Source organism: Chelon labrosus (assembly GCF_963514085.1).
Source record: "Chelon labrosus genome assembly, chromosome: 8".
Lineage (NCBI taxonomy): Eukaryota > Metazoa > Chordata > Actinopteri > Mugiliformes > Mugilidae > Chelon > Chelon labrosus.
In genome coordinates this window covers 25,804,740-25,816,503 of record NC_140358.1, presented here as the reverse complement: position 1 = coordinate 25,816,503, position 11,764 = coordinate 25,804,740, and the positions used below count along the sequence as shown (strand labels likewise).

At 44.1% G+C, this 11,764-nt stretch overlaps 1 protein-coding gene across 1 annotated transcript in view; it reads right to left on the bottom strand.

Annotated features, from left to right (window-relative positions):
* Positions 1 to 753: 753 nt before the first annotated feature.
* afg2a (AFG2 AAA ATPase homolog A) overlaps positions 754 to 11,764 on the bottom strand; it is a 40,535-nt gene continuing 29,524 nt past the window's right edge. The window contains exons 12-14 of the mRNA XM_084550269.1: positions 6,290 to 6,499; positions 1,188 to 1,241; positions 754 to 947 (exon numbers count right to left, since the gene is read on the bottom strand). Of these exons, the coding sequence (XP_084406395.1) occupies positions 837 to 947; positions 1,188 to 1,241; positions 6,290 to 6,499 (375 nt within the window). The 3' untranslated portion in view covers positions 754 to 836. The remainder of the gene's footprint in view (positions 948 to 1,187; positions 1,242 to 6,289; positions 6,500 to 11,764) is intronic.

The window sequence follows — 11,764 nt, the reverse complement described above, 5'->3', positions numbered from 1 at the left end:
AGACTAAATACTGAGATGATTTAAATATTATTTTCTTAGAGGAGAAAGGAAAAGATTCACTTGGCACTGAGGCCGTGAGATGTCGTAGTAAAGAAATGTTACAGAGAATTGCGTATCCAATGGACTCCAGACGAACAAATTCAAGATCTTTAGAGCAGAAGCACCAACCGCTCACTTAGAACGGTTTTCAGGACGGCCCACTCGGCCTTTCTGTGCTCCTTCCTACAGCATTTAGGTTCATCCACTGGTTTACCAGGAAGCATGCTGCGTATTTGGCCTTCCCCATCTGCCGTGGAAGGGCACAATGAAGTGTTTGTGCGCCTCCGGCCTGTGTCCTCTGTCCGCACCCCCCCCCCCCCCCCCCCCCCCCGTCCACCCACCCCCACACACACTCTCGTCCTCTTCCCTTAGCCACAGATGTTCCCAGTGCCATCCCACTGAAGCGCCTCCGGACAAGACTGCGTTCTGTGTTCGCCGACAGTGGAAAGCCGCAAAAGTCCGGCGGGGACACCATGGGAACTGAGTGGTCGGCTTTGACGGAGCAGTCATGCAGAGCATTCAGGATGCTCGCTCCATCCATCACATATGAATCACTGCGGGACGAGGCCTGGTGCATTAGACTAGACCGCAGCGATGAGTGCGCATTTGTCATCGCCGGACAATGAATGACCACATGGACGAAAATAGTACGCACTGGACAGTAGCAGTGAACAATGACCCATGGCACTTTGAGGGAGGAAATGCAAATCTATCACGTGGGAAGAAGCTGTCTTTGTCATTATTTTCCAGTGTCTTGGCATCTTTTATTATTTCCCCCCCTCCTCCTCCATTTCTTTCTACGTCGTAAAGAAAAGAAACACTCTGTACCTTCCTCTTTCGCCGGCGAGAGCGTCGATCTCATCAAAGAAGACGATGGAGGGAGCGACGGCCCTCGCCTTCCGAAACACCTGCAAGCGGGCGGGCAAAAGCGTCAGCGACAATGGAAGACAAAAACAGGACAGGTCTCGGGACAGGGCCGATGAATCACTCGCGGCCAGAAGTGCGCACAAACACGCAGAGGAAATACAGCGCTCATTAATGCCATAAGCTACGACTCGGGTCATCCTCTCGTTACATCAGCGGATAAAAATACCCGGGGCACAAATAATAATAATAATCACCAGGTTTAGGGAAGGAAATGCACGTACCTCTCTCACAGCTCTTTCAGATTCTCCAACGTACTTGCTCAGCAACTCGGGGCCCTGAAAGGAAAGGGCACAGAGTAAACAGATTTTTCTGAGGTTGTGTTTAAGGCGTCTGATTTTGAACACTGGTAAATATTTGCCGTCAGCATCGAGACTCTTTATATTTTGCATTCACAAACTGACTGTTTGTATCGCTGCTCACACTCAGAGGAAACCATCTCACGGACAAGAAAAAGCTGCCGCTTCTTTTGCAGACGGTGAAATGTTGTGCGCCGCTTAATGTTGCGTGTAAACACCTGCGGTTCACTTGGCAAATAAGCTGATTTTCCATTCTGTGACATCTAGAGTATACTGTGTTTGCTACAACTGCTCTTTCTAAGAGTGCTGCAACCATTACTGCTGTTATAACTACTGCTGGCATTGGGTTAGGGCTAGGTCTAGGTCTAGGGTTAGGGTTAGGGCTAGAGTTAAGGTTAGGGCTAGGGTTGTAACCAAAACTAAAGGCAGCTAATGTGCAAGAATGGAAGCCATTTTTTTTCTTTTGTTACATTTTGTGCTCGGGTAGATAAGTACTTAATTTCTGTTTCAACTGAAAGACACTAACTCCAGCAGATCAGACATAGCCCCAGAAGCGTTCTGCTAACAGCTAACGCTACAGTAAAGCCTGCACCAGAAATACAACTACATGTTGCGGCAACTGTTATTGGTCCATAATGCAAAACTGGAAGATCCTCCTTCCTTCTCCCTCCTGCACCATCTATTCAGACCTTTTCTCTTTTCTGCATTTCAGAGATTTCAGCAAAAGTAACTCAACATTCACTCGCTCCAGCTTCAGCATGAGTCGCTCAGTTCCTATCATGATTACTTTGCGGCACAGAAACTTGACACGGCTTAGTGGCCGCCGAGATTTCAAATTTCAAATATCATTTCCTCTTGTCAGATACTGGAATAACAAGCAGTCTGTTTGTCTGACTAGATAACTGCTATAAAGACGCAGCGAGCTAATGTAGGCTGTACGTCTGCAAATACCGCTACAAACACCTCTGCTATGCTTTATTTCTGTTTCAACTGAAAGACACTAACTCCTGCAGACCGATCGTAGCCCCAGAAGCGTACTGTTGCTAACGCTACAGTAAAGCCTGCACCGGAAATGCAACTACATGTTGCGGCAACGCAAGTAACAAGAAACTCAACATTTATTGGCTCTGGCTACCATGATTTTTGAAAATGGAGTGTTTCAGACGTCTTTTTAATCAAATTTTGGACATTAAAACGTGAGGTTCACCTAATATATGACGTATAAAGCTCAAAATAACAAAAACAACGTGCTCTACTATGCATACATTTGCCCTATTGTCTAATGTCATTTAAAATGCTGCTATTACCCACTTTAAATACATTTCATTTGTGCTTTTATTGAATATATTGTATTTTACAGTGTATTGCTGCTATAGTTTATACAATACAATACAATTACAATAAAACATCCTAATCTTAAGTAATAAATGTGGCTGTAAAGTCAATAACAAGACAATTTTAAATATAATTTCCTCTTCTGGAAATATATAAGCAGTCTGTTTCTCTGACTAGATATAAAGTATAATTTTATTCCTTTATCCAGAAACATTTCTGGATGCACGTCGTTTTAACCCAACAACAGACTTTGCGAGCTAATGTAGATCGTGTCTCTGCAAATACTGCTACAGACACGTCTCAGTATCACCGTATCATTGATATTTTTACTTCTAAAACTACTAACTACTAACCAGACCTCCTACACCCTTTCTTCTTCTTTTAGTACTTTAGGCCTTTCGCCCCCCCGAATCGCTCCTTCACTCAGAGCAGATAAACATCCACTCAACCCTCAGAAGAACTTCCTCCACTGCAATCCAGCCTTTCAACACCTCTGGGCCGACGGAGGAGACGACACTCCACTCCCAGGCCTTTTGTCTCCTGCAGTAAGTGTGGAGGTTGACTCATTAATCCCAGGTTCCTCTCTGGACACGGTGAGTTTGAAACCACCGGCACTGTGGAGATACGAGCCGAGTGTGCGTGTGTGTGTGTGTGTGTGCACGTATGCATCTGCGGATGTGAGTGTGTCTGAGTGGCTGCAGCGGGAGGAAACTGAAATTGACAAGATGATAATAGGGCTTTTTCACACAGAGGAAACGGGCTGAGCCTTAAAGTATCCACATTTAAATCTGGATAACGTATCTATGTCAAAGCAGCCGCCGCACTGGAAAAACCTGATACTGTTATTGCAGATGGCGGAGAGCGGCTTTCAGCGGGAGGGACAGGATGTTTTTTGGGCCTTTTTCACCGAGCGCACATTCCCCTTTTGTGATGACTTCAAACTTGCTGCACGAGATTATGGTACAACTCTGTTTTTAAATCCGCCGTCGTGTCAGGCGCTTAAAACAGCCTCCGGGGCCCGAGTGAGAGTGAAAACATTTTGAAATCAGGATAAAAATGTTTCCGAGATGATCAGTTTAAATAGACAGGAATAATTCTAAACAGTAAGATACGACCACAGACTTTTGAACCACGTCAAAATAACATCACAGACACGGAAATGTAAATATATGTTTTTTTTAATAGTGCATTTTGGACTTCCTCTGGTTTAGATGATTAAAACTTGCAGAGGAATGAGGGTTTATTGTTATATCTGTGGTATACTGCACATTCCTTCGTTTGTTTGAACAATAATAAGTGAATAATTAAAAATCAGAGCCCTTCAGGGTCTTGTTTGCTTCATTTTATGATCTTTTTTTGTCCGTACTCCTGCTATTGTTTGGTCTCAGTGTGCATGTATTTTCTCAGTTTGTAAATTTACTGTGAATGTGGACAGATATTGAAAGTAATCCTAAAGTTGTCTGAAGCAAAGCTTAATGATCCCAGATGAGAGCTCCTGTCACGGCTTCCTGTCTCGCGTGGCAACAGTTTGTGTTTTTTTTTAATACTCACTGATCAACAATTCAACAAGCTGATCAATCAGTCTCTGTCAACCAGGTCGTCCGGGCAAGCAGGCAGGCGGGGAGGTAGGGGGTTGAGGGTGACAGAGAGGATGGGGTGATGAATGAGAGGGGACAAACACGGGGTCAAAGGCCAGACAAGGTTTTCTCTCTGCGGAGGAAACTGGGCAACGACTCAGACTTCGGGCCGTCAGAGAAACATCCCCTGCAACTGCTTCAACACATCTGAGGAGGTAAAAATACGTCTCTGTGTGGGTCTCGAGCCGTCGCTTGAGATCCGGCCATAGTTTTGTGTAGAGGGTGCAGAAGAAGATTGCGCAAACAGCCGCCGTCTCTTATGAATCATCGCTACGTGTGCGCCATGACGTGGGGACATGATACAAATTGTGGAAAGTGTTGAAATGTGAAGTCTGTCGCATTCACTACAAAGCGTCCTTATGCACAGTAATGTTTCTGTAGCCGCTGCACAGTTTGAAGCAGTGAAAGACACCCAGACCACCTCCAAACGTGGACTGAGGCCCTCACTTCAGACCGTGTATTAACATTTGTCCTGTCCTGATATGTTGCATTTGATAGATCTGATCTCTGACCACATTTCGAGGTCGTCCAGGACGCCTTTGTCCACATTCTTTACGCAGCGTGAACACACAACGCGTCCTGAGTCACGTTAAAGACCTTTCTACTCAACAGGGGTGCTCTTGCGGCTGTTGCGTTTTGCCCGTCTTGATAATAACTAACGTCAGGGTGGCGATCAATAAATAATAATGACGTGTGCAGAAAAAACAGCGCTGTTTGTGGTTCTGAAACAACAGTAGAGATCTATTAGAGACACATTTTAATGGCAGGGGTGAACACTGCTCAGGTTGGATGTTAATAGCCAGTCAGGTCTAAACAGGCCCTGATATCTCTGTGACATGTGGGCGACTTCAGTTTCATACGTGCATACTACACCGATCAGCCACAACATTATGACCACTGACAGGAGAAGTGAATAACATCGACCATCTTGTGACAATTCAATGTTCTGCTGGGAAACTTTTGGACCTGGCATTCATTGGTGTGGATGTTACTTAGACATGTAGCACCCACCTAGACCAGACCAGGGACCCCCACCCCATAGCAATGACACTCCTTGATGGCAGCACACACACACAACAACACTTTAGGAACAACTAAAAAAAACATGAAGACCAGCAAAAGGTGTTGACCTGGCCTCCAAATTCACTAGATCACAAACTGATCAAGTATCTGTGGGATGATCCACAGAGGCTCCTCCCCTCAAAGGCCCCCACTAACAACATTTTGTTGCCAGACACCACAGGACAGCCTCAGAAGGCCAGTGTCCATTTTCTGATGAGTCACAACTGTGACAAGGGAGACCTCCACAATATTAGGAAGGTGGTCATAATGTTATGCCTGATCGGTGTATATTCGATGTACATAAACTACACGGGTCAAACTGCCATTACACAGAGCATTAGTTTGAATTGAAATGGAAATCCCAACGTTTCCGCAGATATGAAATATGTCAAGAATAATATTGTGGAAATGTGTCTAAGACTTCCTGGACTCGAGTCTCAAACCCTTAAACAAACTGATACGTAGTGTAATATAAGTCAGTGTGCCTTAAAGCTATTAAAGGGAAAAGAAAACCGTATGTTTAAAGGTTAAAGTGGTTCAACATTTTTTCATTTCAAGACACAAACTAACATATTGTACATTTTATCTTCTACTGCTCTTTACTGTATACGGACATGTGTGTTTTATATCAAACCACTGTCACTTCAGCAGCTTCCCTCAGACGGTTATTGGCTAATTCAGAGGGACACAGCAACGCAATCTGACGAGCAATGGTAAGTTACGAGCTCTGATCTGAAAAAGGCAGAAGGCAGCAGAGGCTGAGATGAGACCGACTCAACAACTCATCAGTCGTCAAACTAATTGCCGAGTCACATGCAGCGTTTTGGCCGGGCACTTGAGACAGGAACGCGATATGAAGAGGCACATCTGTGAAACATTATTTGTTCATATTTAAAAGTTGAGAAAGCCAACAATCTTTTGCCCGGCGCAAAAATCATTTTTAACAGAAAATGAAAGATGAAAGAAAATTATGATTATATGATGAAAACTCACTTTAACAGCTAAGAAGTTGAGCCCACTCTCATTAGCCAGAGCCTTGGCTATCATGGTCTTGGAGCAGCCCGGGGGCCCGTAGAGCAGGACTCCTTTCGGAGGCTGGATCCCCATGCGGGTGAAGGCCTCCGGGTGCCTCAGGGGCCACTCCACAGCCTGCTTCAGTTTGAGCTTCACCTCTTCCATCCCGCCGACATCCGACCAGCGGACCTGGAAGGAGGGAAGGAAGTAAAAACATCAAATTGTTTTTAATAAGCTGAAGAAAAAAGTTTACTCTGGAGTCCTACCTGATGCATGTCACAATCACTTTAAATACAAGGAAGTGACAAAAATTGCAGTTCCTCAAATGTCCACTTGAGGCTTACTCCAAAAGTGAGTCATTACCCATTGACCTCCATGTTACAGTGGAAGTAAACATGTTTACAGCATGCTACAAAACAACAGTATGGGTTTCTGTAGCCAATTACTCCATTGGTTACAACAAATGCCACTAGTGTGAACACTGCATTACAATTATACATGATTAAGAATATTGACACTTGGAGCGAAAGGCCTTACAGGTTGTTAGCAGCCTGCCTAGCTGTCAGTTTCCTGCTTCAGCTCTACCTCTTTGCTAATTTTTGAATTAGCCGGGTTGTTATGCACGGTATGGCGTCAGCCCAGACCCTAGCGACGTAGCTGACGCGCACCTCCCCAGAAATGTAACTACGCATCACATCGACACAGACCGCAAGAGCTGTGATTGGTCTGCTAGCTAGTAGCGCGTTTCCTCTTTAGTATTTCCAGCTGCTTCTGCATCTCCGCAATTTTCCAACTGATTGTTTTGGATCAATAAAGATGGAACACATGGAGGAAAGGTTAACTGAGGAGGTTCAGAGATACAAACATTTGTACGACCAGTCTTCGGAGAAAGTTTCAGGCGCCATTGTTGAAAGTGAAGCAGGAAGTTGAAACAAAAATGAACCCGACTGGAAAAACAAGCGCCGACTAGTGTTTGGGTGGCGTCGTTGCCAGACTGACGAGCGCACAAGTATAAATGGCTAGCACCGGCGTAGGCTGCGTACGTAGGTTACGCCGTCTATGTCCCGCAGCACTTTGAATGAGCCTTTAGGCAGAATCTGGCACTGCAACGATGGCGACTGCTGCTGACACTGTTTTCCTGAATTGATTCGATTCCAATTGACATGGTTCTGTTTTGATTTGTGTAGATTTGCGATATTTCATTTTAACTAATGGTTTTTGTGGTATTTCCACAGTATTTCACCTCTACTTGTAACATTTTGTATATGGCTTTACTTTTGTGCAGCTTTTCTGTGTCGTCATACTCTTTAAATCTAAAATGCTGCCTCACATCATCTTTCAGTCCTGGCGATTCTGCCATGTTTTGGATTGATCTCGTTGCGTAGTCTCATTAGACTAGTCATGTGAAACCAGTCTCATGAGGCCACAGTCAGATGTCTAACAAGAGGAAGCAGGAAACTGGGTATATTTAAAGATTTCATGAATCAATGTCGGATCTTTTAAATTAAAATTGATTTGAATCTGCAAATCGATTTTTTTAAACTCTAGTACACGTCTCAGAGTTCGTCAATGTTTATATACAGCAGTCACAAGACCCAGAAGCATATTTCACATAAAAAAATCACTTTCGCATTTGGGTACTAAGCCAAAATCTTCTTTTTAGGACTTATTTAATACAAGTATGTTTAATTAAAACTGTTGTTTTAAAATAGCTTTAATGCTACGAAAGAAAATGACAAGAATTTGGTATTTCGCAAAGTGATATATAAAGATTTCTGCAATGAAAGAGAAATTTATTTAGAAGAGTGTAGAATCCTGTCCAAAAGGTTGAGTTAAAGAGCGCCAGGTCCAGTGCTATCGATCACCCATGCAATAACATACAATCAAGCAGACTGCTAGCAGATAACTAGCGAGTGGCCAAGCTCTAATAAATGATCAGCACGAGCTGAACCCTGGATCCTTGACACAGTCTGAATCCGCGGCAAACACAAACGCATCGCCAACAATGAATGCAGCAGACCAAACAAACTCTGATTGCACGCTGATGTCACTGATGTTCTCATGTAACCCGGAGGAGGACCTTTTTTAACTCTCAGGAACGTCATGTTCTTCCAAACCGATGACAGGGGTCAGGGCCGAGAGGAGAGATGTGAAGCATAAAAGCATATTTGGAAAAGAAAATGGAGGAACCGAGGGCTCGGGCTGAATCTGGGAGAATCTGGACGGAGCGAACAACAACAGAACGAGTCTGCCAACAGCTGTCTGTCTGACAGATGGGAGGAGGGAGGATAGGGAGGGAGAGTCCGGCAGTGAACAACCGGAGGAGATAAAGCAGATAAGGAGAAGAAACCCTCATCCGAAACCTCTAAAGCTCCTTTTTCATCCTTCCTGTCTCTTTCTCCATTACCCATTCTGTCTTCCTTACGTTTCAGCTCTACTCCATTCATACTTCTTCTCTCCCCCTCCTCTATATCTCCCCTATCTTTCTCCTTCTCTATCTCCATTTTGATCTTGTTTCATACCCTCTCTGTCCCCCTCTCTGTTATCTGTCTTATCTCTTTACTGCGCTGCTTTCCTGTCCTCCCACTTTCTCTTGTTACATACACATGCACAAAAGGGAGAAGAAATCAGGTTTCGCAGGAAGTCATATGATGTGTTTATTTGCACTGTACAAGCCTGGTTACTGTTAAATCTGTATATACATGCCGCGGGTCAGTCATCTGATTTCTCCCCAGCCCCTGACCTCTTTTTTATTGGTTTGGAGCCACGGCTTACTTACTTTAAGTGCGATACGAGATCATGCTTTTTAAGACACATTTGGACTGAAAGCACAGTGATAAGACAGCTTCTGGTTACGTAGTTTCTGCGGTGGAAACGGGACTGAAATGTGCAAAAAGTTAAATGTTATTTAGTTTAGTTTAACACAAGGATCTACTGCTGGAAGTCTTTATTGTGCGAAAATGACTTTTGATTGGATATGGACATGCATGTGGCCAATATACTGTCGTTCTCCACAAGAGACCTGGCTGGAGAATCCAGGTTTCCTTAATCTCCTGTTTACTGAAAGCATATACGCCGATCAGGCACCACCTTCCTAATGTAGTGCAGGTCTCCCTAGTACCTCCAGTATACCTTCTGAGGGTGTCCTGTGGTGTCTGGCAACAGGATGTTGTTAGTGGGGGGGGCCTTTGAGGGGAGGGGCCTCTGTGGATCATCCCACAGATACTTGATCAGTTTGGGATCTAGTGAATTTGGAGGCCAAATTGTTTTTTTTAGTTGTTCCCAAAGCGTTTTTGTGTGTGTGCCTCCTTGATTGGCTGCTGCCATCAAGGAGTGTCATTGCTATGGGGTGGGGGTGCCTGGTCTGGTCTAGGTGGGTGCTACATGTCTAAGTATCATCCACACCAATGAATGCCAGGTCCAGAAGTTTCCCAGCAGAACACTGGATTGTCAGAAGATGGTCAACGTTATTTACTTCTCCTGGTAGTGGTTTTAATGTTGTGGCTGATTGGTGTATGTGATTTTTAAGAAATCAAGTTTAGATTCAATTCAATTAATCAGACAGAAAATAAATAATTAACCTTAACTGAAAAAGTCTCCTACAAGGAACTTGTGATGGCCGCTGTCTAGGACCTGCTTCGTTTACATGGTCAGTATTTCTTTAACACGACTGAAATCGTTCTGATCGGAGATTCAAACTCGACTATTCACGTGGACGCTACGTAAAATAGTCTAATGATAAGATATATGCGTTTGCGTGCCCCCAAAATATCAATCAGAAAAGATTTTTTTTATTAGTGCAAAGTGGTTCTATCTGTGCCGGAACGCCAAACCTTCTCACGTCACCTGATGTTTAGAAAACACGAGCAGAAAGAATGGATTTATTCCAGCCAGGAAGAAATGATCAGATTAAATGTTTACATGGTTATTATGAGCTAATATTTTCCTGTTGAACAGTTTATCAAAGATTTTCACCACCGCCCTACTCAATCTGACTGAAAATTCCTTCTGGTCGGGACAGTCTGTTCTGATTGAGGTGGTTTTCGTGAGGCATTTTTGTGCAGATTATTAGTAAAAGTAATCTTTTTGACATTTAGTTTTCACTTCTTGATCAGTTAATTAAATATATCATCAACAATTAGACTAATCCCTAGGTGGAGCAGCAGCTTGGGTAAGTGAAAAAGCTGTATCTTATCTCTACTGCCCTCTCTTTCGTCCCTCACGCTATCACGCTATCACGCCATCTCTCATTCTCTACCTTAAATACTGCTGCTTGACTTCCTCCTCTCTCTCTCTATCTCTCTCTCTCTCTCTCTGCCTCCCCCCCTTACACTCCCCCCTCTGCTCTCCATCCAGAGGTAACACATCCCAGGCCACCGGCGCCGTCTCCGGGGAACGAAGCACCTAATGGAAACCTGGCGTCTGGCCACATACTGTAAATACCGAACAATTTATGGACGGCGCAGAGCAAGAGAGAGAGAGAGGGAGGGAGGGAGGAAGAAGGAGAGAGAGACAGAGAGAGAGAGAGAGAGAGAGAGAGAGAGAGAGAGGGAAGCGAACGGATGGACGGAGGGGAAGGAGGAGAGAGAGCCGAAGATGAGGAGATAGCCCGGAAGCGGGCGAGCGAACCGAAGCGCTCATTTGAAGGCCTGGAAAGGAATGAAATGAAATAAAGAGAGGGGCGAGATAAGGGCAACAGTAAAAAGGGCTTACGGACAGAGAAATGGAGGAAACAGGTGATCAAGATAAAGAGGAGCAAAAAAAAAAAAAAAGATGGATGGAAAAAAGTGAAGCAAAGAAAAAGGAAGATAGAAAACGTGGCGTGTGTGAAAGGGTGAATGTTAAATGCTGTGTTGACAGTGACATAGCATCACCTTAATGGCATAGATTGTGAAGTCTGAAATATTTTTATTGTTTATTTTCTCAATCTGTGTTTAGCTGCTGTTGAGAGTCAGTCTGAGTCTAAGTAAGTCTTATAATGGAAATGGGCAGCAAGATGCGAGATGATACAAACATCTGTGACGGGTTCACTGGTTAAAAACTTATTATTTACACCTGCAAGTGTGGCAGTCGGTCGCCAGGTTTTCCACAAAGTCCAGGGCCCTATTTTATTAGAACTAGAAAGAGATAAACAACTCTGTCCAACAAACGCTAAGAACAAGGGCAAGTGTCCAAGTAGCTTCTTCAGTTTCAGTTTCTGGTTGTTAACACAACAAGCAAGTTCCAGTATGAGTTCCTATTTACACCTCAGACTTCCCACCAGTCCCCTAGTACTGAAGAAGCTACTCGGATGAGTGGTGAAACGTCTTCTCAAAAAAACTCTACAAGACCAGTTGCCTTTTTTTAACCTTTTTTGGATATACCATGACCTGGATGACGGAGAACCTTCACAGACAGCTTCTTCAGTTCTAAAGGACTGTTGAGGAGTTGGGGTTTGAATAGGAACATCTGTGG